A 27,287-nucleotide genomic window follows, 5' to 3' on the forward strand; every position below is an offset into this window, starting at 1 on the left:
TCCTGACAGCACAGACTGCAAGTTTCTCTAAGGCAGTGGCAAGCTGGGCATTATGAAAAGCTCCCTCTTAATTCAAGGCAGTGTATTGCCTTGGTGCCACTGAGAACAGGAGGCAGTAGCAGATGTTTGGAGAGGGGTGAGCCTTCTAAGAGTTTCTTGAAAAGAATTTTAGATCTTTGCATTTGATGTTAGTAAAACAGTGTTATGAAAATAGCATCAGAAGTGTGTTATTAATCCTAAGCATTGCTTCTGGAAAACTTCCTGTTATACCAGCTCTGCTCAGCTGGGAGGTCAGACACCCAAAGAGCCAGAGGAAAAGAGAGATGTGTAGGGAATTTGAACAGGGAAAGGTGAAGAAAAGACTAAAGGGAAAGCAGGGAGCTATGAGAAGGGAATGCTTTGCTGTGGGTCTGCCTGAAGGAAAGGAAGATGGGAGCTGTTGAACTTGGATCTTTTCCAGGATCCAGACAAACAAACAGTAACCTCATGTTTGTGATCTGGGCATGATGCTGCTTCAGTATGGCAGAACTGAGTTTGTTCTGATTTCATCACAGTGTTTCTGTACCATGTATGTTCAGCTTTCTTTTAAATTTAACCTTTGTTGTGTTCAGAGCACTTGACTTTGCCATATTTAACATCTCTGCAGTGTGTTTTAAGTTCTCTCTCAGCTCTGTCAGTGGATTTTAACTTACAATTTTGGTAATGCTGTTGAATTGTTGCAGCAGTGGCTTAAGAAAGAAGATGATGCATGGGAAAGGGTGGATGTTTGTACCCACTCCTGCATGTTGAGGTGTATGTCTGTGTCCTTGCTCAGTTCTCATGGGTTTGGAAGCAAAGGAACTGGAAGAGAATTGATTTAAGTGGTGTCTCATCTGGAAACAAAACAAAACCTTGTGATGAGAAGATATTTGTAGGATTCTCAGTCTGCAGGAAGGATTGAGGGATGCTCCAGCTTAGTCATTCAAAGCTGGCCTCCTCCCCTCAGAAAAGGCTTCCAGCCAGCAGCCTGACTCCATCTGCTTAACTGGGATCTTGTAGACCTTTGCCAGCTGAACAAATTAAGAAAGAAATGAAGGAAAATTACAAGTAGAGCTTTAGTACCCATTGATTCAAAAATTCACACTCACCAGCTTTTAAATGTTTAGTAGCCTTCTAAGCACTTTTTTAGCACTGATTAATGAATAAGAATTTACTGTGGTTGTGTGGGGAAGCATGTGTGTGAGTTCTTCCATTTTTTTTTTCTTGGAGTGAGAACGAAGTGCTTCCTGCAAGTCCAAGGTGAATGATATTTCTGGAGGAAGATGGGTTGTATGTATGTGTTTAGACATGTTTATTCTCTGTATTTGGTCTGACCAATAATTACATGGCCAAGCACGCCGGCTGTTTACCCTGCACTGGAGGCTCCTGGCTTCTGTTCCTTCCCTGTCATTAATGCAAACCCAGACTTCATTGGCAGTGAGCATGTGACACATCTGTCTGTCCTCCTGTGATCAATACCGTCCCTTCAGAGGTTCAGCTTTTGAAAGCAGTTCCATAAAATACCAGTTATTCTTATTTGGATTTGATAAATTTAATTACTTGAAGCAATTAATTATTTATTTGCTTTGTATTGATTGCACTCCAAGGCGTTCTGACATCAATCTCATGGAGATCAGCACACCCTTATTAGGTGGGGAAAGTTTATGTTTCCAGGTCTGAACATCCCATGGATTAGTTAGCTGAGATGTGCTTGTTGCTTCTGCTAGCAATTTTTCATTAGTGAAGTTGTATGTTTTGCACTCTTCAAGAGAGTGGCTGGGAGTAATTTCCACAGGGAGTCTGACAGGTGTAGAAGGGAAGTAGTTCTCTCATTTCTGTGAATAAAACTTATGAAGAAATGATGCAGGCTGCATCGAATTCATGTTGTGGCATTGCCATCTATTTGTTGTACTATATGCCCTTTAATTAGGGCCAAGAGAGTGCTGGTGCATTTCCTAATCAAACTCCTGTCTGTAGAGAATGAAATAAGATGAAAATATTGGTGTATTTATTTTTACAGAGAACTGCAAAGGATACAAAATCTTGAATGAACTAGAGAAGGTGAATCCAACATGCCTTTTCCTCCATTCTTGTGTTTAGCTAAACTGAAAGGCACTTAATGTTAAATTGCTGAAAGAAAATCCATCCATCACCTTTTTTGTGGAGGTCATTGATGTGGGAGAGCATCTGGACCAAAGCTTTAGTAGGTTCTTGGGTATAAGGAGAGCACTCTGGCTACAGGAGTGGGATCACTCTGGGTGCAGGAATGGGATCTTTAAAATAAATTGCAGTTCTGGAAAGGACACTCCACGTTGCTGCTTCTGTTGAAAAATCCAGTACAAAACAGTGTCCATGCAGTATGAGGCCTCAGGGAGCTTTGTCAGTCCTGGATTTGAGAAGCTTTTAGTATATTTGTGTGGCTCTAGTGAGACAGTCTGGGGTGTCATTCATCAGCCAGTTTCATTGTGTGCAGAGCTCCATATATATCACTTTTTTCTTTCATTAGTGTAACCAATATAATGATTGACAATTAGTCACTCTGTTGTTGGTATTTGTGTAAGTGGAGATTCAGTTAAATTATTTAAGAGAAAAGCATCAATTCAAGACTAGATGCATGTGTTGCTACACTTTGCTGTGTCTGATCTGGAAGTTTACATAATGTTCTTGTACTATGGTAGAGTGTCCTTGGAATTCCCCCTCCTGTGGCCAGTCTTAGGGTCCTCCCTGCAATCACAGCACACACTGCTGTGCTCTTGGTTTCTTTCTGTCAGAGGCTGCAGCCATTTCCATTTTCTGCAGGTCTCAGCTTGGTCTTCGTGCCTGTAGTGAGAGCAGGGGTAGGACTTTCTGGGAATCTGCAGATCTGCTTAAAACAAACTACTGTAGTGTCATTCTGGTAATGTACTTTTAGCATAAAATACCCCCAGTAAAAATATCCTGTGCAGTTCTTTCTTCTGCAGCCCTTCAGTTCCATGCAGTGAAGCACTTCAGAATTTCAGAAATGTGCAAGTTCATATCTAAAACTGAATTTTTCAGCTGAGGTTTTTCAAATTCCAGAGCTCTAAGACTAAAGTACTTAATATGGTTCTTTCCTTCCTTGAGTCTTAAAACTGTACAGGAGTGGAGGCTCTCTGCTCCTGCAGAGTAGAGCCATGCAACTCAGGAATGTTTGACCTTCAGGCAGAAAATGCAAAAAACATTTTTCATCTGAAACTTTAGCACTCCTTCCTGGAAATCCACTAAACCATTCAGTACTCTAAAGATATCCATGAAGAAAGTGCCTAATGAGAAAGTTTTCTTGCTGCTGAAATCCATAAGGAAGGTGGTTTTCAATGTCAGTGAGCTGTATTATCATGCTGAACAATACTGGTGCTGGTGCATAAAACCACGAGTACAGCTGTACAGGCATAGGTCAGATGTGTGGAGATTTTAGGGTTAATGTTTTAGGACAGTTATATTGTTTAGGATTGGGGAAGGCTGATTTTAAGAAAAAACCTTAAAATTGAATTAAAATGAAGTGCAGCATCAGGGAGGGTTCATGTGAAATATTTAAATAACCACTGATTAATTTTAAAAACCTTGTATTTTGGTGGTAGACCAAACAAAAGGTTTCAGCACAGAAGAAGATTTTTTTGGGGAGGAGTGGGAAATTGGGAGCATCAGAAAAGGAGCATTTATGTGGAAAGTGATGGATTGAGAGCAGGACATTTAAGATGACCACACAAATACAATCACTCACAGGGCCCTGACTGAATCTGTAGGTCCTGCAGACCTCTTCCATTCCTACTGCAGATCCCCATGACAGCCTCTACCTGCCAGGTGGTGATGCTGTGAGACATAACAGGACTGTGTTGCAAGCTCTGCTATTATTTAGACTTCATTACTCTACTAAAATAGATTCAAATAAATTTACAACTATGCTTAAAAGTATTAGCATAAATCATGAAAACTGAATGGCACACAGAAATAAATGAACCAAGTCTGTTTGGGGAGGCTATATCTTCAGTTATTTCTTATCCTGTTTGTTAATTTAATGAATTTTGCCAATTAGCAATTAATTTGCAGTAGGTCTCCTAGTCATTAGTGTGAATTAGCAAGGTTTTGTTGGCAAAATGCCTCGAACATTAAATAAAAACCCTGTATCATGCAAAACCTCAAGGGTAATCCATGGTGAGATCCTGTAGAGAAATTGAGCTGCAGAGAGTCCACCCCAGTCCCAGCCCTTGCTGTGAAGGTGTGGTGGCTGCTCTGGTCTGATCTTTTTAAACTGCATGACCCAATACAGGTCAGTGCCCTGTATTCCGTGTCTCCCAGACCAAATGCATTCCAGCAGAGGCTGTGTATCCCAGGCAGGCTCTGGTACTGTGGCTCTGTGGTGTTGACTCACAATTTTCTGTAGCTCTTTATTTTTCTCTTGGTACACGCAGTTCGTGTGTTTAATGCAGGTTGTTTATAGCAAGGACAAAGGATTACAGTCCTTAAATCAAAAGTGATGTTGGTGTAATTATAAGCACAGGCTAGTGTTGCAAAGAGGGCTGTAGGGAGAGGCTGTCAAAGGAGAAGAGCATCCAAAATATAGTAACCTCAAAAATCCCAGCTAATCAGTTTTCTGACGGGAGCAATCTGTTTCCCAGGTATTATTATTATATGGGGACTTTAAAGATAATAAATAACAATAATAGTCTGCTATGAGGAAGGAAAGAAAAGGGCAAATGCCATTCACCTCAGAAGCTGTGGTTGCTCACTGGAGTTCTCAGAGGAACATAATTTTCCTCAGCCCCTGTGGAGGCCTCCATCCATGACAACACCAAGAACATCCCAGGAGCTGTGGTGTCAGCAGTGAGGTTGCCTGAAGGGGTGCTTTCATTAATGCAGAGATATGGCCCACAGAAACCACATCTCCCAGTGCAGACATCATGAGCCAGAGGGCTCTTCTCTGGGCTGCTGGCGGGCACTTGTGGCCCCTGCAGATCGCTTTATTCCTTGGGAATGAGGGGCAAGTGAGCACCACTTCCAGCACTGTGCTGCTTCCCTGCATATCTGCTTGAAAGACCAAAACAAAGAAGGCTTTCTGATGTAAGCTTGGTCTTACCAGAGCTGTACAGAGCATGAAGACTTCTCCCTTGCAACAAGGCAGCCCAGCTAACGGACCTTGGCTAACAGATTATCAGCAGCGTTTGAGTAATAGACTGCTCATTTAGTTTTAATACATTTTGCATAGAGAGCAATCAGCCTTCATCAGTCTTAGAGATGAATTGGCTTAGCCAGCTAAATTCTAAAGATATTAGTCCGACAGCAGCCACATAAATCATAACATTTTCTTAATGATGGTAAAATTAAAATATACTCTTGCTTTGAGAAACCAATGAAGCCTTCCTGTTTGCAGGCCAGATCCTCCTGCCTGAATTAACAGGAAGCTTAATTGATGTGGTTTTAAACTAAACTCACAGTCCTACTCTTCCTCAGCATCTTAAGTGTTCCTTTCTTTGAAGTTAAATTAATTTGTCCTGCCTCTCCCTGCTCCATCTCCTAATCTTCAAGAGTGTCAGTGTGGGACATGATCCAGATGTGCACAACGTCACAGCTGAAGGCTTTGCTTAGTGGAGGCCTCCAGGAGGAAAGCTTGTGTTTTTCCTCTGACCAACAAACCAAGAGCTCCTGTCTGTCTACCTAGCCTAGCCAAGGATGAACTTTTCTTGTCCTTTGTTCCTGAAGCTGGCTTGGTGCCCAGCGTGCTTTTGCCAGAAAGGAAATTAACAGAAGGGAATCCTGTCTTTGGCTAAAAAGGCTTCAATGTCTGGTGTTGGGGCAGGAGTGAGGACACTCTCAGGGCTGTGATAGTCACACAAATGTTGTGTGTCCACAAGCTTTTCAGTGAGGAGATGCTGGGCTTGTTGTGTCCCTGAAATTAAGGGTAGAACTTCTGACTAGGTCAGCCCTTACATCCCCAAGCTGAGGCAGATTTGGGTATGTCACCCATTTAAATGTTCTGTGTGATTCCTCATGGCACAGAACAATTCTTTGGGCTGAATCCTCTTGCTTTCAGGGATATCTTCCAGATGTTCTAGACTGACTACTCAGTCTTCTGCTGAGCTGTGCAAAGTGACCTTTTCTTCCTTGGCCTCCTGCTGCTAGCTGCAGTGGCACCCGTGGAATAAACAGAACATCTCCTGTCCCAGTGCTCTGGGCTGCCTTATCTTAGGACTCTACCCTCTCCTTTTCAGCAGAGCCTGTGCAGGTGATCTGTGCAGGAGAGCTCCTCAGAAGACCTCTTTTAGTGAGGTTCTGCTCAAGTTGAGACTCTGGGATGAAGACTTGAGTGAAATCCAAATACGTGATAACTTTGACAGCCTTTCTTCTGCTAAAACAATCATTTTGTGGTGAACTGCAAAGATTTGGTTTCTTTACAAGTAGGAAAGAAGTATGAAATTGACTGCTGTGCAGAAACCTCAGCACTAAGCCAAAGACCTTTGGGGTAAAAAAAAAGGCAGGGGCAGGCTGGTTTCTTAGAAATCATCTCCTAATAATCCTATTGGTCCTTTGCTGGAGTGCTAATATCTGTCAAAAAGGACCTGGTGCCTCTCAGCATATACTGTGAAAGGCCCATTCCCCTGGGGTGCTCTATGGCATCCATACTCTGGTGTCTTGGCTGAAGTGATGTTGTGGAGAAGGCAGGATTCTTCTGGTCCTACACAGGTCCTACACTGGTGTTGTGGAGCAGCTCTAACTTAACAGCCATAGCTGAGTTAAGTTAGAGCTCTCACTATTTGGGGATGTGTGTGTGCATGCAGTGCTCCTGCATTCAGAGGAATTAGGAAGTTCCAGGTGGAGCCTCTTGGCATTTTTGTGTTGGGGCAGAGAACATTGGAAGTAATGGGTCTAATTGGGAGACTGATGTTGGGCTGCCTGCTTTGGGCAACTTCAGCCTGTGGCTTATGGCAATTAAGGTGACCACAGGCCCTCCCGGTGAGCTCTCCTCAGAGGCCACTTTTAAGGTGGGGTGAATAATGTTCCTTCCTTCAGGTCATTCCCTGCCACATTGCAGACTTGTGGTTGGGGGACTTGTGGCTGAGGTTTGGGCTCCTGGTCAGTAAGTGGTGTGTGCAGGATGGCTGCAGGATGCTCCTGCCTCCTGGCTGCTCCGTGGCCTGCTGGGCAACTTGGGTTGGTGATTGGGATCCCCAGGTTGAGGTGTGAGGTCACCTTTGCAGGGCTGGATGTGGAAGGGCAGCCTGTGCCTGTGCAGAAGGGCGTTTGACAATGCAGTATTGAGAACCATTTCTTTCCTGGTGTGTCTTCTAGCCTAGCCAAGTGCTTTCATTTTTTCTTGAATATGTCCGTGGGGCTTGGAAACCTGTTCTCCCTGCCATATTGTGCCAGCTGCATTTGTGCTGCTGGTAATCTAATAAATGCTTGGTCTGAGCAGCTAGCACTCCTGCTAGAGCCCAAATGAATGCAGAGGAAGGACCCTGCTAAGTGTGTGCATTCTTCCTCTCCTGGCCAGCTCCAATTCCCTTTCATAGCTCACATCTGATGCTTCCTCTCTCACCTAGCCCCTTAGCTCCGATGTAAATGTGTGTGCACACTTCCGCCAGTCAAGTAACTGTGCTCTCTCTGTCTCTCCCCTTTGTTACAAAGCCTGCTCTGTAAATGAATCCCACAGGTCTGGGGCTCAGCAGGTAAAAGGAGAAGTGAGTCTGTTAGCGCATGAGTCTAATCAGGCCGGCTAAAGCGAATAAAGTAGGGCAGCATTGCACATTAGCCGCTGTGTAAATGAGCCCTTTGATGGGCTGGGCACCACAGGAGAGGGTTTGAAGCCAAGAAGAACTTTTGTTGTTAATTCAGTGACACATGGAAACTGTAAAACAGCGTGTCTTGCACACACACGAGAGAGAAAATAAAAGCCCTCACGACCGGGCTTTTCAATACCTGCCCTCAGACCTAGTCTGAAAACTTTCAGCCCCTGTCTCCCGCTCTTACCACTTGATTTTCCTTTCTCTCCCTTTCTTTTTTTTGTTCCCCCTGCACTATAAAAAGAAAAGCTCTCTTGCCTTTTGAACTAGACGGCTGTGAGTGAGGGCTATCTCTGAGCTGTGTGGCTCTGTTACCTTTGTGTTCCAGATGAAACTGCCAAGCTCGGTGGGACAGAAGAAGATTAAAGCCCTGGAGCAGATGCTGATGGAACTCGGAGTAGGTGAGTAAAGGGGGCACGCGAGAGAGAAAGAGACACACAGAGCTAGCCTTTGTTCTCGAGATGGGCTATTTTTTCCCCTAGTAATACAGCCAGTTTCTTGAATAACAGTATGTGAATGGTTTTTAAAATATTTTATGTGTTTAAAAAAAAAAGAGAGGGTAAAAGCCAGAACAAGATGCACAGGGTTTTTTTTTTTCCTCCCAGTAGAAAAATCTTTTAAAAGAGCCTTTGTTTCTCTCTTGTTTGGGCCTTTTTAACCATCAAGAGAGGCAGCACAGTATTAGGAAGGCAAATCTCAGCCTTGCCAGGAGAGCTACTTCTAAGTGTGTTAGTGACCACGGCATGCGCATTGTTCAGGGCTGCCCTGTCTTGCTTTTAAGCTTCATTTCCTCTTAATTTACTGCTCACGGTGGCAAGTCCAAAATACATCTGGGACTGTTCATCCCCCCCTTTATAGGTTGCATGCTGTGTGAAAATCTGGAGCATCTCTGCTGAAAGGCGAGTAAACACACATCCCTCACTCTTGAACTCGAGTGTCTAAGCAGCTGAAAGAAGGGCTCACTTAACATGTACAATATCTGCTTGTGGCTAGAGGGGGAGAAGTGCAGCCTGTGGCCAGCGGCTGCTCTCCATGCAGTGGGGACAGTTTGCAGGTATTACAGGTCCCTGCATGCAGTGTCTCTTGATTAGACACCTGATGCTCCTTTCCCTCCCCCACTGTGGCTAGAGAGACATTTAAAGGTAGGAAAAGAGAAAAATAGAAAAATAGAAGCCTTATTAATGATTTACAGGAGATTACTGAGCCCGTTTCCAGCACTGACTTCTGTTAAGTCTTAGTTTTTTGGGCCAACTGGTTTATGGCTTGATATGTTGTCTCAGAGACTGTGCCATTCCGAAGGCCTCCTGTGGCTGGTGAAAGTGGCTCAGCCAGGATGGTTTCCTCTTTCTGCTGTAGAACTAAGGGAGTTGCTGTTTGTGCTTGCTGGGGAAGCCTGAGGGAAGCATGTGAGTGCTTCTTGGAGCTCACTTTCCATGAGGGTAAGGAGGGATTCCTGACTCCCCACTCCTGACTCACAGAACTCACATATCTTGAGGGTCTCTTGGGGCTTTGGCCCTGCTGTACCTTAGAGTGCAGAACCACACCTGGGCTTTGTGGGGGTGAACCCAATGCCAGCAGGAAGGGGGTCAGGTGGGCAGCCCTGCAGACAGGGGCCACTGCTGTGTATCAGGACAAACACGCAGAGCTTCATCCTTTCCTTCTGCAGAACTTGCAGCTCTTCCTGGCTCTGTGTGTGTGCATGGTGGGGTGCAGCAGAATGCAAGGTAGCTGCTGCTACAAACAAGTCTGTAACACAGCAGCAGAGCAGTTCTCTGCCTTGGACCTGCCCTGGGAAGAGCAATAAGAGAGGCAACAGAACTGAGCCTGTCCACCTGATGTTGGTGAAGGTGTAGGTAGCAGCAGGAGCTCTTCTGCCCTTTGCAGCAGTGTGGATCCAAACTCTCTGCAAGACAGAGCTGTCTTCATGTGACTTGGTGGGTGGCAAGATTCAATCATCTGGTCTTCCATCACCCTTCCCTTGCTGAGTCCTGGACTTTGCAGGTTCACCCTTAGTCCTTGGTCAGAACCAAAGGACAGCCTGAGAAATAGGAGTGCAGCCCTTAGGGATAGCAATTGCTACTGATCCATGTTATTGGAGAGAGGCTGGTGTATCTCTGTGGAAATGAAACAGCAGCCGAGACCTTTATAGGGATTTTTCATTGTAGGGCTGTAGGTCTGGGTGTTTAACAGGCGGTGTTTTTCTCCCTAGATCTTAACCCTATGCCCACAGAGGAGATTGTACAGATGTTCAACGAGCTGCGGAGCGACCTGGTGCTGCTGTACGAGCTGAAACAAGCCTTTGCCAACTGCGAGTACGAGCTGCAGATGCTACGGCACCGCTACGAGGCCCTGGCCAAGGCTGGGAGCATCGGCCCCCTCAGCGTGGAAGGCGCCCATCCAGATGGCCAGACAGGGCTCGGCATTGAGGAGGGCAAGGGCGATACCAAGGACCAGATCATTGATGTAGTAGGAGCACCACTGACCCCCAACTCGGTGAGGAGGAAGGTCGGGGGGGCAGAGCAGGGCGCACTCAGGTCTCCGACGCAGATGCCCTGACAAGCGCTGGGGATGCTGCCCTGCTCTCCTTCCAGGCATGCGCGTCCGAGGGAGCAGAACACGCCTGTTCCCCCCCAAGGCCCAGTGCTGCTCTCTGGGCTTGTCTCCTGTGCTGGACAGTGTTCTTGGTGCTACAGGTGGGGTCAGCAGGGCTTTCTACATCCTGCATGCAGGCAGATGGCTTGGTGTGGGTGCCACTGTGGACCAAAGCGGTGAGGCTTTGGGTGATGAGAGCTTGTTCTAAGGCAGCAACGGTACAGCTGCAAACCTGAGGCATTTTCCCTCTAGACGCAGCCTCGTAAGGGTTGCTCAACAGAGGGAAGCAGGTGGGGAAAGCAGTCTTCAGGTGATGAGACATGACCTGCCCGAGACCCTGGAGTCAAGCAGTAGCCCTGCCTGGAGCAGGAGGCTTGGGAAGGACAGAGGTGTTTGAAGAGCAAAGGAGGGTTTTTATACCCTACTTCCAGTGCCAAGAAAGAAAAGCCTGGCCTAGGGCTTCTTCCAGTGCAAGCCCTGTGGCAATGTCCTGTGCATGCACCTCTGCAGGATGTGGATCACCGGCCTCTCCTCCCTGCCTCCAGGAGGGCAGGTTGCCCAGCCCCTCACCACTGCCTCAGGGCCAAGGGTAAGCCTGGGGATCAGCTGAGGCTGCTTTCCCCTCTGTGCAGTCCCCTGTCACAGCTGAGCTGAACTGCCTGATGAAAGCTGCCCATCTCCACACCGTGGCATCCCCGACGCCTCCGACGCACTGCCCCTGGTAGCGGCACAGACCTTTACTTTCTGAAATGTATAATGTATTGCAGGATATTGAGAACACCTTATCTGTCAACGGCAGAGGCGACACGTTAACCTGGACTTGAGTAATGTCCTATTTGATTGTGACAATGTTGAGTCGTAAGGAAGAGTTCCACTGAGACAGGTTCATGTTTGTAAAGGAGTCTTTTGAATTATTATTTTTTTCCCTACTGCATTCAATCTGGAATCTCACCCCTCCCTCCCTGCGGTCTGGAGTGTCCTGGTTTGCAAACTTTTTGGGCTGATTTACAGTACAGTTGGTGTCCATTGAGAACTGGCTTGTTGGGAAGGTGGGAGAGATGGTGGTGGTGGCCATACCTGTAGGAGGAGGGAGCCCACGTGTGTGTTTCTGACCACATTGTTCCTCGGTGCCACCTCCTGGAATTGGAAACAAAGGCATGGACCCAGGCAGCACAGAGAGGGTTAAACTGACCTGGTCTCTGACATATTTGAAAGAAATATAATCAAGTTAATTCACTGCAAGGCAAATTCAGTACCTAAAGGGCCCCCATGTTAAATACAGCACTGACCTTTACCGGCTGATTACACAAAGACGACACAATTAGATTAGTCCAAGACAAAAGGTCAAGCACATTCACACTGTGACCATTTTTTGCTACCTTTTGAGGGGGGGGAAATTACATCCCAGCTGGAGGGGTATTTTGGAGAGGAAGAGAATGGGGCTGCTGTACCATGTTCTGCCTGGTTCAGATATGTTTGGAGAGTCAGGCAGGGCTTGGCAGTGTGCTTACCCTGAACCTTTCTATGATTGTTGGGCTATGTGGTGGTGGGAGAGAGATCAACACCCTGCAGCCCACAGCCAGCTTTTCCCAAGACAGGCTGAGCTGAGTAGAGGTCATGTCCTGGTGATCCTTCCTGCCCTGCCAAAAGCTGGCAGATGCAGCTCCAGTGCCTCTTGTCCAGCATTGTGGCTGAAATTTGCCTCTGGAAGATGGTTGGGCTTGGTCAGCACTGAGAAGGGGAATGGCTGGTGGGTGCATGCATGTGTCCCCACCCTGCACAGTGAGGGCCCCAAGGTGTCCCAGGCTGTGGTGGGGACAGCAGGGCCAGGACATGGTGTGGATGGCCCTTCCTTCCCTCTCCTCCTGCAGCCATGGGTGCTTGGCCACGACACCTGCCCTTGTCCTGCTGCAGTGGTTTCGCCCTGCCATGCCAGCCTTGAACTCCGGAGTTCCAGCGTGTGCTTTGCCATTGAGCTGCCAGGGCCTTTGGGAGAATCATTTAATCTCCCTCCTTCAAATTCCTCTGAGTTGGAGAATCCCTTTGTGCTGTCTAGCACTGCCTGTCCATGGCACTCCACACGTTGGATTAAGCATGGGTTAGTTCAGTCTCCAAACCAGCTGCTCCCCTGAAGCCAGATTTGTTTCCCTGGAGAGAAGTATCTTGCTCCAGATGTTGGAGGGAGTGAGTGGCAAAGCCAGGAATAGGACTAGGAGTCCTGAGTCCTGAGCGCTGCCTGGCATGTCTGGATTCCTTTCCAGGAATTGGAATGAATGGGCAAAGGCACACCAGGGTCTTTTGAGGTACTGGTTTTGTCAGCAGCTGTCTGCCACCAGCCCGCTTGGCCAGCAGTGGGGATGGGGGACATGGCAGCAGGGTGTGTTAGCCAGGCTGGGACAGGCATCTGTCTCAGAGCCCCTGGGGCAGTGGGAAGCCTGGTGCTGTCCTGCCCTGCTGTGTCCAGCACTTTCCTGCTCCCCTGGTTCTTGTTCACGCTCCCCCAGGGGCTGCAGTGCCCATTGCTGACCATTAAAGCTGAGCTGGGATCCCCCCAGTGCTGTTTGAGGCTGACCCCGGTGGGGACTTTACTCGGGGCCTTTGGGAGGTGAAAGGTGAGCCGAACTCGGAACAAATTAGTTCCAAGCAGAAGTTCAGCCAGTTACTCCAGATTGGATCCTTTGATTTCCGCAACTCAGACTCCACTCAGTGATCTGTAATGAGTGACTCTCAGAAATCCTCACATTGCAGCACTTTGTTCCTGAGCTCACAAGTCAGCCCATTAATGGGTAAAGGAAAGGACCTTGAGTCTAAGAAGTCTCGGGTTCAGAGTCAGAATTATTTGACTTTTAAGCTTCCTTTATCTGAACTCCTGCTGACTTCTTGTTTTCTGAGCCTGTTTGAAAGCTAGAAGTTACATTGTTAAGATCAAACATTCTCTCTTTCCAGATGGAGTTACAATATCTGTCTTTTATATATATATATTTTAATATATATAGTGTATATATACCAGGGTGTATATATATTCTTCTCTTTTTTTTAATCGTTCTTTCCATTAAAAGAAACTAGACTTGTAAGCTCTTGTAAATTATAATGTAAAACATTTTTTTTAACCAGACAGTTCCCAATTTTGCCCGAGGCAACTGGAATAGCTGTGCCACGGAAGGCAATAGGAAGGTGATTAATATGAATTTGTGACATATTTGAAAGATGGGTCTTTTGCCATATAAAGATTATCAAACACATGTGCTCTTCCCCATTAATTCTGCAGCCCTCCCAGGAAAGCCACAAAGCCCAGCTCCTTTGTTTCCAGGGTGGGTTTTTGTTTTTTTAAATGTACCTTTCGGTCCCCTTGATTACCCTGTATTTGATTTTTATAGGGCATCTGCTCACTCTGCTGTGTGGGTTCTCTGGCCCTTTTATTTCCCCGTTAATCGGATCCCACGAAGGCAGCGGTGCCAGGGCCTCTGACGAAATCCGTGTGTGTGTTGTATTTAACTTTCAGCCGTGCAAATTCCATGCTCTGTTTGCCGTCTGCCCGGCGGGAGCTGGGGGCCGCTTCCCGCCAGGGAGGCAGCGGGGCCTCCCACGACGAGCTCTGCTCTCCTGCCGGGAGCCGGGATGGGCAGGGATGGGCAGGGATGGCTCTGCCTTGTCCGTCCCCTGGGTGCCTGCGGGCTGGGGCAGGGGCTCTGAGGCCTTGGGAGCAGGGGAGGGCTCTGGGGCACAGCAGGCACCGGACTGCAGTCCCTGTGCACCGCCTGCCGTGCCGCGGGGCCCCGGGGCTCTGGCTCCTCGTGTCCCTAAGGGTACCCGCTAGCTGTGCATGCCTGGGGCACCCACACAGAGCCCAGCTCCGGTGCTGATCCTGCCATGGCTCAGGGTCCGTGTGGCACTGGCAGTCTCACTGCAGGGCACTGATGGGGCTGGGGAAGGTCCCACCTGATGACAATGGCTTTCCTAGGGCTGGGTGCTGCCCTGAACCTTCTCTGTGCAGGGGAGCTCCCCAGAGCTTGCCAGCCTCGTTCAGGCGTGTTGGTGTGCACTGCCCAGAAAAGGGGTGGGTTTTCTGAGGAGCCCTGGTTTTCTGTCAGCCTCCTGATTTGCTGCCAGGCCACATCACAGCAGGTCTGGATGGCAGAGGAGCATTTCCAGGCTCTGCCCTGTCCGATGTCAAGCATCTCTGGCACAGCTGCCCAAAGCACAGAGCTGTTCTGCCCCTCTCTCAGTGTCCTGCTCCTTAGGGCTTGGCGCATGCTGGCTTACTTGGTCAGGGCTCCTGGGGCCACTGAGTTCTTACAGAGCTGAGCCACTTCCTCCTGACCATCCTAAAGCCCTGTTCATGTGAGGGAAGTAATATCCCCTGTGAGGGTGCCATCCCACCCCCTGTCACTGCTGGATTAGCTCTGTCCCTCCTGTCATGCAAAGAGCTGGCTCTGCCTCCAGCCAGGCACTGGTGGCCCTGGCTGTGAGCCCTGCTCTGGGCTGATGCCCATCTGCCCACCCTGTGTCCCCTACACCTGCCTTCCAAGTGTAACTTGCCATCATCGATCCCCCGTGACAATGTCCTCTGAGTCACATTCTCGCCTGCAGGAGTAGAGGGCAAAGGCCAAGTTCTTAGTTTTCATAAAAAACTAATTATACTACTCCCATCGAGAAAGGGTCAATAAAGCTGATCAGGGGCTGCACAGATGGAACTGGTAAAACCCCCATGACCTTTGCATGGAGCAAGTGGGCTGGACTGCCCCCGCCTCTGGGAGCTGCCCACTCGGTGCTAGCTCGACACTTGCATCCCTGTCACCCAGTGGCACTGTGGCACAGGGCAGGTCCCTTGGGCACCTGGATGCAGTGGCAGTTCCTGCACAGCTGGGCATGGCTCCTGCACCCCATAGCATTGCACTCATGGGGCAGAGCAGGTGCCCCAGGGCCCCGCAGAGCCACGTGGGCTCCATTCTGTAGCCAAGATGGTCCAAATGCACTGGCAGCTGTGTGGGTACGGTGTGCCAGGCTACAGAGTGGGGTGGCAGGTGCCAGTGGGAGGTAGTGGTGGCTGTCACCCTGCACTGGGCAGAAAACTGCATGGGGTGCACCCATGGATAAGGCCCAGCAGTGATGGGCTGGTGGGATCCTCAGGACAGAGCTGCCTTGGGGCACAGGCAAACCCGAGGTGGGGCTGGGGCTGGTGCCCACCCACAGTGCCCATGCTGGAGAGTGGGGCAGTGCTCCAGCAGCAGGGAACCTTGACCATCCTTTTACAGCCAAAACCCTTTGAGGGGGAGCATGGATGTGCCATACTCCAGGGAGCACCCTACTCCCACATATCCCAGCAGCACTCCCCTCCCTCTGCCCCCCATACAAACTTGCACATGCATGGGCACAGCCCGGGCTCCTTTACCCCCAAACTTTATTCATGTGGCACATTTACAGCAAGGATTGGAATAACTAGACAATGAAAATGCTGGGGTTGCATTATCGGTTGGTTTAACTGGAACACCACACACCATGCAGTCATGTACCGCCAAGTTCAGTGCCTGTATTGCCCTTCTGGCTGCCGTCACCGGCTTCGCTCCAGGCCATGCACGCACGGGCCTGGGGCTGCAGCCTCCCTGCAGGTCAGTGCCCGGACGAGGGCTCCATTCAGCAGGGCCCCGGGGCTGGGTGACACTGAGAGGACGTGCGCCCTCAGCCCGCCCCACGGCTCCCCCCAACCGCCCTGGCCAGCCGGGAGCCCACCCAGCCGGAGGGGATGTGCTCGGCAACTCTCTCAGGCAACAAGCCAGCTGCTGCTGAGCGTCCGCGGGGACCTGTGAGGGGCACAGCACGGCGGGGCTGAGCCTCAGCTCGGAACCGAGGGAGGGTGGCGGGGAGCAGCCCAGGGGCCCGGGGCAATTTGCAGCTCCCCCGCTCAGGTACCTGTGGGCCGGGGGCCAGCGCGGGCTGGCACGTCCACCACCGGACACGGACACGGCGCTGTGGCGGGCCTGTCCCCATGGAGCTGGAATTGATCGGCGGGGACGAGGCGGGGCCGGGCATCCCACCCAGCCCCGCAAGAGGCACGAGCAGACGGAACGGGGACGGGACGGGGCTCCATGCGGACACTGTCACCTCCCTCCTGCCGCCCGCCTGTCCGCTGGGCCCCTGCCTCACTGAAGGGAGCCCTCCGGGACCCTGCAGCCCACGGTGGGGCTGCCAGGGGCTCTGCAGCGGAGAATACAGGCACTTCACCTTGAACATAAAGAGACGGATCGCGTTTGTCACATACAGGAGTCAGAGAGGGGTTAGTGTTGACTCAAAAAGGGGAAAAGGCGCTCAGGGAAGAGGCGGGGGAGCTGGCGGGGAGGGCGAGGGGCCGTCTGGACACACTGAGCCTCCGTGAGTGCTGCCCGAGTGCAGGCACACACCGGCATCGCTGCAGCAGCTGTCGAGGCCTGAAAACATAAAACCAGAGAAGAGAAAGAAGAAGGGAAGGTGGGTATGGCCCATGCCAGGGTGGAGATGGGGGATGCTCTGGCTACGGGGTGGGAGAGGGAGGACGGGGTGGGATATGGAGGGAGGGACGGAAATCAGGAGCCAAAGAAAAAGAACGAACTACGAGTCTAAAATGTGGTGCAAGCGCCCTATGCGGCTGTCCGCTAGCATGGCATAATGTCCGGAGCAGCCCAGAGAGGGAGTCACATCAGGTCTACACAGATTTGCCTTCCCATATATACAACCTCTACTGGAGTTAACAGCTGAAATTGAGATTTTTTTTGTGTCGGTTCCTCTGGCCTCGGTTGCCGGGTTTTTTTTTTAATGCTGGAGCCCGTCCTCCCCGCCTTGCCGGCACCGGGCGCATGCAGCCCTTGCCTGGCTTGCCTCGGGGATCAAAAAGGTTTGGAGGTCTGCTTGAAGATGAAGCCTCTATGGGCCAGTGTCTTCATGATGTTGGCAATGTTCTTGCAGTCGTCTGAGGAGAAAGCACAGAGATAATGGGTTAGAGGCATGATCCAAACAAGAGTTGCTGGAGCAAGTTCCGAATCCATGCTGGGCTGTGTCCTCTCCAGTCCAGGCACTCTGTCCCAAGGACCTTGCAGTGATGTGGTGTGGTTGCAGAGTTCCCAGTCCCAGCACTGGCCACCTGCATCCCAGAATGACCCAGCGTTGCCCTGAGATGGATCCATGCCCTGGACCTGAAGGTTGGGGTCATCCATGTCCCCACCAGAGCCAGCCCGTGGTGCCTCCCTATGCTCACCGACCAGAGTTTGACAAGTGGCAGCTGGCTGGGATGGCAAGCCACAGCCACTCCTGGTGCTGGGCTGTGGCAGAGCAGCCAGATGGGAAAGGGGAAGGCTCTGGTGTTATTTACCTGGGACTAAACTCAGGCACCGTTTGCTAAAATAGAAGCTAGGCTTAAATTGATTCCTAGTGTCTATATTTCATGTTGAAAATTGGCTTGTAAATCCATGTTTTGATCTATGAGGGCCGTCTCCTTAAGAAAAAGCAAGAGTAAATGTGTAATTTCTCCCTTGACAGCACACGGCGCAGAGGCGATCCTTCTTCCCGCTCCCCTCCGTTTCGGGACAGCTCCACTCGTTCCGATTACCACTCTTTCTTCCTCGCCCCACGCCTTGATGTCTCCATTTCATTACCGCCCGCCCATTTATCAAGCTGTTACCGTAAGGGTGACTTTGCCCACTTGCGTGTGGCAGCGGGGCCTGGCTGACACGGGGAGAGGGTGCCCCGGGAGGGGGGTGTAGGCAAGGCCCCCCTCTCCCCGTTGCTGCTCGATGGATGTTGTGGTGGAGGGAAGGCTGCATCATTACTGATGTGTAAATGATAAAGAAGCCTCCACATCCATCTCCCAACTGTAAATCCAGGGAGTGCTTTATAATCAAGCTACAGCGATAATAATGTGAAATTAGGTCTCTCTATCAACGGGAGGAGGCCTTTTAATCACAGCTTAAAGGGTGCAAACGCTGTTTATCATAATTGAACTGTATCCGGGCTAATTGTGGCCATATTTCACTGTCTAGGAGACAGCAGGCTGCCTGCTGACAGTGCCGCGTGCCGGATTGAGGGCCCCCCGCAGCCGGGCAGCGCCGTCCTGCTGCCAGGCATCTGCCCACAGGGATGGGGCTGCCCGGCCTCCTGGGTGCTCCCTGCCACAGCAGCAGCACTGCCCAGCCCCGCTGTGCCCAGTGACCCGCTGGCAAAGCCATCTCCTGTCCCCCAGCGTCTCTTGGAAGTTCAGGATTTTCCCCACGCGCAGCTCCCCGAGGGGCTGCCATGAGTTGCCAGGCCCCTGGCTGATGGCTGGCAGTGAAAGAGATGACATTCCCATCAGTGCCACGTGCCTCTGGAGTGTCCCCTGAGACCCTCTCGTGGTATTCCTTCCTGTCACTCGTGTGCCAAACGGGACAGCAGCTGGGCATGAGGTCAGCCCAACAAAGGAGGGGGGTCCCCAGCCCACTGGCTGGCATGGGACAGAGGTGAGCCCATCTCTCTGTGCCTCTGTCCTCTCTGCTGCCCAAGGTGACACTAATGGCTGCACAAGGTCCCTGCAGGTGACAGGTGTCCTGCCCAGCCAAGCCACAATGCCAGCTCCTGCTGCTGTCACTTGTTCCCACTCAAGCTATTCCCTCACTGCCCTTAGGAACACCTGCTCCACCTCATCCCCCAGACAACTGAGCCCCTTGGAAAGCCCTCAGCCCTTGGAGCCAGCTGCCCTGGGATCTAGCAGGGTAACAGTGGCTTGAAAGCTGGGGAAACGGAGGAAAGAGGAGTGAAACTGTCTGAGGTCAAAGTACCCCTACCCAGCCAGCCCTGGCCTGGTACCCCCAAAAAGTAACAGCAAAACAAGTCCTGGAGCTGTGGCAGGTGGGTGGCAAGTGAGCAGTTTGGATGTGAAAGCACAGCCCCAGGTGTCCCACAGCCATCCTCACAGCCTGCAGCCTTCCCCGAGCTGGTGTGGGCACTGAGGCTTGACTATTGCTCCATATTACTGAGGGGGAACTGCACAGAGACCTAGGCAGCTGCCAGACAGGCAGTGAGACCCCATGGCACCTCCTGGGACTCCCAAGCTGGTCCCTGGGGACACCATCTGTGACCGCTGTCTGCTTCCTGCACCCCATCACTTGTTTCCCCAAAACCCCACTGTGCTCTGTTGCCAGGCGCCAGTGCCGGGAGATACCCTGAACTCTGAGCTGCCACCTTGCAGAACTGGTGGGACCCTGTTGGGTCAATGCCACCCACATGGCCATGCTGCCAGTGCTGTCCTTGCTGTCCCAAATGATGCCACGGCCCCTGGCAGCGAGTGTGCCAAGCTCGTCATACATCATTTAGTGAGACTCATTCCAAATCAGCGCTAAGGTAAACACTCTTATTATAATTATCCATGTAAAAAAAAATCAACAACAGCAGAACAACTTTCTAATATGCAATTACAGCCATCTATTGATTTTGCAATGTAATCCGCTCCGATTGATTTAATAACACAATTATAGGCTGGCTCTCGGGATATTAGAGTGGGAGATTTTCATAAACTCCAAAGCAAAAAAACTAAGCAGCTTTTAAAACAACACAGTCAGATGGCTGTTTGGGGAATTATTAACAATATGAAATCCTCTAAATCTGGCCGTCGTTATGTTGTGAAAGGAATTTCTATTACAAAAATGGCAATTGACAGCCTAAGAGAGCGCGACCGGGATTGCTCTGCTGCTTTTCAGTGCTTAATCCATGGCAGAGGTGACCACGGGGCAGGGGACAAGCAGAGTCCGAGGCTGGCAGGAGGGCACAGGCAGCCCTGCCCACGCTGCAGCCCCCACCCAGCCCAGCTCTCCTGGGGGGCACATGGCTGTGGCAGTGCTGCCCTGGCACCCAGGCTGGCACCCACCAACCTGTCCTGTCTGTTGCCCCTACCTGGGGCCGGGGATGCTGGCAGGTTGCAGAGCCCCCCAGCTTGATCCCCACCCTGGCACACTGGGTGTGTCCCAGCCCCAGCCACCTGCAGGGGCCTGAGGGGTGCCCAGCTGTGCCCCGAGGCTGAGCAGGGCCATGGGTGAAGGTGGTCCCAGGCTGAGGGCCAGCGTGGCTCTGCACAGGCGCACACACGCATGCACGCCCCCGCTCTCCTCCCGCTCACTCCCTCAATGTATTCCCGACTTTATGGGCACATTTTTCTTGTCAAGCTGACAGGGTTGCTAAGTGGATTTCTCCCTGATATGCGGACGGATTATCACATTACTCCAATGTCCTACACAAACATATTACTTTATATTCAATAGCCCTAATGAATATAAACTGCTTTTTCTTTTTTTTGGGGTGGGGGGTAATCTATAGATTTTTAATGAGGGCACTATTAACTCCCTCCTCTTTAAAACAGACTTAGGTGCAGCCTCTGAGTAGAAAATCAATGGTGTTATTGTAGGAATATTGTATATTGATATTGTAATAATAAGATGCAATTGATTTAGGGGTGTTGTGCGGTGTGTGTGAAAGGGGTGAGCCTGGGGTTATCATGCAAACAGAGCAGTGGCTCTGCCCTGCCTCCCTGCCCCTCACCTTGCTGTGCTGCTTCCGAGCATCGCCCCATATCCCCGTGCAGTAGCCCAGGATGGCTGGGGTTGAGGTGCCCTGAGGTGCTGGGTTCCAGGGCTGGCTACCTCAGGGACTCTCCTTGTGTCCAGTTGCCAGTGCAGTGTGGGGTGATGTGACACCCCAGCCTCCACTCACCCTGGCTGGCTTAGCCCACCAGGTTTTAACCTCCTGCCCCTGTGTTTCAGCACTACCCACTGTGACACCACACTGGCCTGACACCCTCATTTCAGCCCTCTCCATGTCCTGCCAAGCTCTCACTGCAGTGACAGCCAAGGACAGTGACACGTGCACACACATGGGGCAATAGGACGCTCTCCTCAGTTTAGGCTGGAGTTTGTGGCCGTTCAGCATCGCTGGCTGCCTTGTCATTGGAGGGGCACAGACATTCCCATTGCACTCCTCTGCTGAGATGGCAGCAGAAAGCCCCAGCCCATGGCACTGGGCTGACTGCCTGGCATGTGCCCTCCCACCAGCCACTGCATGGCAGCACTGCTGTAAACCCAGCGTGAGTTTGAGGATTCCATCAGCTGCTGGATCGGGCTGCCAGGAGCAGCAATGCTCACTCCAGGAGAGCATCACCTCCACACCAGCCCAGGCACTGGGGAGGAGGGTAGGGGCTCTGTGTGCTGCCCTGCCAGCATTTCTGCCACCTCCCCACAGGACCAACCACACAGACACCTCCACACGGGGGCTCAGGGGCTGAGCGCTGCCGTGCACTGGGCCGAGACGCTTCTGGAGCACGGAGGGAGCTTTTCCATCCCAGCAGCTGCCCCGCTGGGCTGTGGGTGCTCAGGGACTGCAGGGCCCCCCCAAACGGGCTCATTTGGAGGCAACCCCACTGCACCTGTGCTATGGCCGGGAAGACGGATCACCCCCGGCCCGAGCTGAGCAGGTCCATATTTAAACTGTCCCCATGGTTTATGGGCTGTACCAGAACTGATGCTCAGGCGCCGAGGGGCCATTTGTCAATGTTCTAATGGCAGATTACTGTTAATGAATAATATCACTGCTGCCTTTGTATAACAGCTCCCTGCAAAGCGGAAACAGGCCCGCCCGGCCACCGCCACCCGGAGCGTCCCCACCGCCGCCCCTGGGTGACAGCAGGTGGCCCTGTGAGCAGTGGCTGCTCTATGAACCTCAGAGATCTCAGAGTCTGGCACTGCTGCTGGCGTCCCCAGCAATCATTAATGGGTGCTGTGTCCCTGCAGTGGGCTGTGCTGCTCCCTGTGAGCAAGAATGTCACTGTCAGCGCAGGGAGTGACAGCATTTTCCCAGCACACAGAGCTCTTGTGTCACTCACTGTGTCCACACTGGAGCTGGGGGGAGTTTGTGTCTGATCTGAATCCATCCCCACCATGACACGCTGGGCAAGGTGGGGACACCAGGATGCCCGCATTGTGGTGACAAGGACGTGTCACAACCAAGTGCTCCCAGCTCCCAGGGATCCACAGGGATGCCAGGGATGGTCCTGCCGAGCTGCTCCCAAATTAATGGCCTCATAATCCCGCGCATGGGGCAAGGGGCTGAGCGTGTCCCGCACAGCCGGCAGGTATATTAGGTGGAGCTGACAGCGACGTGCAGAATATTAAGAATAACTTACCTCATTATCTGCAATTACGTTACTGCCACACACCTCATTTCTTCATGAAGAAAAGAAAATTAGTTTTATATTGACTTCATCCCAGTGCCTCCCTGCCTGCCCCGCCACAGAGCGCCCGCACAGCTTCTGAAGAGGGGTTGGACACAATTCATACTCATCCTCCCTCAACCTGTGTCTGTCCCAGAGGGACATGATGCCTGTCCTACTCCTTGCACACTGGGGTCAGCAAGACCTCCAAATCCAGTTTACCCCAGCAGGGACACTGGAGCAGGGAGGGCCCATCTCTGGCAGTTCACAGATCAGTAGGAAGAGCAGCAAAAGGGGACCAGTCTTGACCATCAACCTGCTGCCTTGGGCACTTTCTTTCTGTCACCAAGGCTGGTCACTATCATGCCATGGGAGACAGGATGCTTCCTCCCATCCTCTGCACTGGGAACCACTCTTCCCATCATGCACGCACCATGCTGACCCTCTCCCAGGGGCTGGGGCCTCTGCACTGCCAAGACACCCAGATGCTGAGACACCTTCCAGCCCCACAGGCTGCTGGACAGCCTGGCACAGGCGAGGCCATGTGGGCAAACCACGACAGCTGGGGCATCCCTGCTGGAGGGAATGGGCAGCAGGGGCTGAGCTTGCAATGTTCCCAACAACTCCTGGAGCCATGAGCCCAAAGGGCACCAATGCTGCTGGGGCCAAGGGTGACCCAGGGTGTGCAGAGACCTCAGCCTGCCCTTCAGCCTCTCTGCCTGTTCTTGCACATGCAGCATCCCTGGCTGGCAGCCTTCCCTGAGCAAACAAAGCGAATGCTGCCATCACCCCACTCCTGGCTGTGGCCACTCACTGTCCAGGAGAGCAGGGGAGCGGCGTGCACAGCAATACAGGGAAAAAAGCCGATTTCATCTTTATTAGAAGGAGATTTCTCTTTTAGTAATAAGCACACTTCAAATAATTAGCGTGTTTTACGTAATAATGAAATTATGGAAATGCAGGCCACTTATTCAAACAAGTCGCCATTACCATATTTTTAAATATTAGACTTAATTAGAGTTTATCACTTCAGAGAAGTACGAGGAGTGGAGATTTTTTTCCTTTACAAAAAAAATCCTCATAAAGTGTTTATTAAGAGCGGGTAAGAAGGGGATAATGATCTGTTTGGAAATTAAGGCAATCAAACATTTAATGCTCTGCACTCCTGTAGGCAAAAGCATTCAAATGAGTCAATTATACATCCATTATCCAGGCACGATTAAACAAGGCAGGACGGGGAATTTGTCCTCCGCATCATGCGATTGTCGCGAGGACTTATGTCCACTTAAAGGCAGCTAATAAAACACTAAACTTGGGAAGAAGAGGAAAACAGGACCCAGCCAAGGGAAGAAAAGGGAAGAGAGGCAGCGGGTCAGCAGGACTGCAGAGGGGTGAGGGTGGGAGGTGGGCAAGGATGGAGCTGTGTCTACATCCCAGCCCTTCATAAATCAAAGTAATTAAGTTAACATGAAAATCAACTTCACCATCCCGTTAAATTACAACATTTGCATATTAGGACTCAAATGAAGTAGGTAGCAGGCAAGGGGGCTGGGAGGGGAGGAGGAAGTGGGGGGGTCAGGGGAGAAGGATGGGGAGAACAGTGCACCAAAAAGGGAACCATTTATTACGGTGAATAACTAATTTCAGAATTTATAGCGCTGGATTTTCGTTCCTGTGCCATTTATATTACAGAAGGAAATTAAGGGGCGGGCAGGAGGCTGGCTGGACATCTTTCTGCGTTATTGCTTGTCTGCCATTTGCAAATCATTATTAATTGTGGCCCGTGTCGCTGGTGCAGCAGGGCAGGGTGCCTGGACAGCCAGAGCAGACACACATATCTCTTCATCAGGACCCCAGCCGCTAGCCCTGGAGAGCCAATTACCCCTCCCTGATTGGTATCAGATAAGGAGGGAATTTTTACAAATTAGGGAATAAATAGAATTTCCACACGTGAAGCAGGGAGGGCTTGAGAGGCAGTAATGAAAAACGATACATCACCATCAGCCAGACAACCCTATTCATACGCCGATGCATTACACTCACTACTCATAATCCCAGCGAGTGACAGACATCCGCCGAGCCGCCGGAGCCGGAGGGAGCGCATCCCGCATCCCCATCCCGCATCCCCATCCCGCATCCCCATCCCGCATCCCACATCCTCATCCTGCATCCCGCATCCCCATCCCACATCCCGCATCCCCCATCCCGCATCCCCCATCCCGCATCCCCCATCCCGCATCCCGCATCCCCATCCCGCATCCCCATCCCACATCCCGCATCCCCCATCCCGCATCCCGCATCCCCATCCTGCATCTCCATCCCACATCCCGCATCCCCATCCTGCATCCCCATCCCGCATCCCCATCCCACATCCCGCATCCCCATCCTGCATCCCCATCCCGCATCCCCATCCCACATCCCGCATCCCCATCCTGCATCCCCATCCCGCATCCCCATCCCGCATCCCGCATCCCCATCCCGCATCCCCATCCCACATCCCGCATCCCCCATCCCGCATCCCCATCCTGCATCTCCATCCCACATCCCGCATCCCCATCCTGCATCCCGCATCCCCATCCCACATCCCGCATCCCCCATCCCCATCCCGCATCCCCATCCCGCATCCCCATCCCACATCCCGCATCCCCCATCCCGCATCCCGCATCCCCATCCTGCATCTCCATCCCACATCCCGCATCCCGCATCCCGCATCCCCATCCTGCATCTCCATCCCACATCCCGCATCCCCATCCTGCATCCCCATCCCGCATCCCCATCCCACATCCCGCATCCCCCATCCCGCATCCCGCATCCCCATCCCGCATCCCCATCCCGCATCCCAGGCTGCTCCAGAGCACGGAGCTCTCCAGCCCCGCACCCTTGAGCAGGCCAGGGAGGTCCCCGTTCCACCAGCCCCATGCACAGCCTCTGCCGGGACCTCGAGGGCTGCCCACAGCCTGCACGGCATCGCTCAGCTGGGCAGGCAATGCAGACTGACCTCCTGGCACAGGAGCCATCCCTGCTCCGGAGCCCAGCAGGACAAGCATCCAAACTCAGCTCCAAGTTTGGTGGTTAAAGTCACCCAGCTGGATCCAAGCCTCTCACCAGTGTCCAGCATCCCTGTGCGTAAAGCACATCTTCCCCAAAATTATCCAGTCCAAACTAGGACCTGAAGAAGACTGCCGCTTCCCTTGGTGGCTCACAGCAGCATCCTGCAATTACAAGATCCCTACCCAATTTCTGAATTTTACTTGCCTTTTTGTACTCTTCAGTCCCCAAATCAGCCCCCACAGCTCTCAGCCAGTCCTGGGTACCCCAGAGCAGTGAAGTCTCTGGGCTCAGAAATGCCACAGGAGCAAAGGATGTGCTCCCATATGGCTCTGCTCCATTAAGAATGGGCTCAGGATAGAATATCTCCATTTCCCTTAAGCTGCTGAGGCAGCCCCAACACCAGGCCTTGCTCAGGGCAGCCCACAGAGCCACCAGCTGCCTGTGTCCCCCACACCAGCACACCCACTTTCTGACTGTGTAATCTCCCTGTGGCAGCTCAGTCCTTTTCCTGGGCTGTGACAGTGCTGGATGGCCCTGGGAAAACAGCAGGCATCCAGCTAAGGGGCCTGGCATGTGGCTGGCCTCAGAAAGAGCAAATCCTGCAAGTGCAGGGACCCAGTGACATTGGTGAGCCCAGCCTGCTCTGTGCTCCCAGCGCCGGAGCCGCTGCCTCCATGCCTGTAATTAGCTCTCCCTTATGACAAGCACGTCACTAAACAAAATGCTGGGCAGATCAATCCTGCCTGTAAGTCACGCAGCCTTTAATTTATTCAGCATACAATGTCGCTCCACCGCTGGCTTCCTGTAATTTATACCGTACACTGTCGTGTATTATTTAACTCGTCTGAGTGTTTTACAGCTCCTCTCAAAGTCGCCATGCAAAATAAAGTCACGGTGGGGCACTGGCAAGGAGCAGGGAGGGTGCAAACTGCCCTCCTGCTGATATGGGACCCCTGGGCTGGCTCAGGGACAAGGTGATGCTGACAAGTTGCTGCAGAAGTTGGTGGCTTGGGCCCTCTGTGTGGGTGGGAATGAGAATGGAAGATGGAGCCCCAGAGGAGCCCAGTAAAGGGATCCAATGCTGGTGATTCCCTGGAGGAGGAAAGAATGCTGGTGGGGGGAGAGGGCAGCAGGACTCTTGTCTGGCCCTGAAAGCAGGAGGGAGGTCCTACCCCAAAACTGGGGTAAGGACTGGGGTTAGACTGGGCTGAGAGGTGGCCAGTAGCTGGTGCAGCTGCTCTGAGCAGTTCATCAAGGGCTTGTCTTTGGCCGTGCAGCTGAATGGAAACAGTCAGTGATGTAGAGCTGGATATCCTCCACAGGGAAGGTTAAAACCTCTGTTCAGTGTAAAGTTGCCATATCTAAGCACTTATGATCATGATATTTATGGCTAGTTTATTCCAGGCTGTTAAAGGCAGCAGTAGTTATCCACAGATAAAGGGAATTCGACTCCCTTGACACCTTTTCTCCCTGCAGTGAAGGCATGCCTGGCAGAGCTGGGTGCTCGTGGTGTTGTAACTCATCTGATGGTCCCTGCCTGAGGCAGCACAGGGGCCAGACATGCAGCTGCTTGGCATGGCAGGGATGGTGGGTCTGTTTCTCCTGTGTGGGAGCTGTGGGCACAGACATGGGAG

General features: G+C 51.7%; 2 protein-coding genes across 4 annotated transcripts in view; one reads left to right on the forward strand and one right to left on the reverse strand.

Annotated features, from left to right (window-relative positions):
* The window catches only part of DMAP1 (DNA methyltransferase 1 associated protein 1), a 29,821-nt gene extending 16,212 nt beyond the window's left edge, over positions 1-13,609 (forward strand). For both annotated transcript variants that reach the window (XM_058808478.1, XM_058808479.1), the window contains 2 exons: positions 8,140-8,212; positions 10,021-13,609. In XM_058808478.1, coding sequence (XP_058664461.1) covers positions 8,140-8,212; positions 10,021-10,367 — 420 coding nt within the window. In that variant the 3' untranslated portion in view covers positions 10,368-13,609. The remainder of the gene's footprint in view (positions 1-8,139; positions 8,213-10,020) is intronic.
* A 3,093-nt stretch (positions 13,610-16,702) lies between these two features.
* ERI3 (ERI1 exoribonuclease family member 3) overlaps positions 16,703-27,287 on the reverse strand; it is a 128,376-nt gene continuing 117,791 nt past the window's right edge. The window contains exons 8-9 of one of the 2 annotated variants that reach the window (XM_058808512.1): positions 17,114-17,346; positions 16,703-16,828 (exon numbers count right to left, since the gene is read on the reverse strand). In XM_058808512.1, coding sequence (XP_058664495.1) covers positions 17,264-17,346 — 83 coding nt within the window. In that variant the 3' untranslated portion in view covers positions 16,703-16,828; positions 17,114-17,263. Of the gene's footprint in view, positions 16,829-17,113; positions 17,347-27,287 lie in introns of those variants that run through there. The other variant, XM_058808511.1, reaches the window with a different exon arrangement.

The sequence above is a fragment of the Ammospiza caudacuta genome, chromosome 7 (assembly GCF_027887145.1).
Source record: "Ammospiza caudacuta isolate bAmmCau1 chromosome 7, bAmmCau1.pri, whole genome shotgun sequence".
Lineage (NCBI taxonomy): Eukaryota > Metazoa > Chordata > Aves > Passeriformes > Passerellidae > Ammospiza > Ammospiza caudacuta.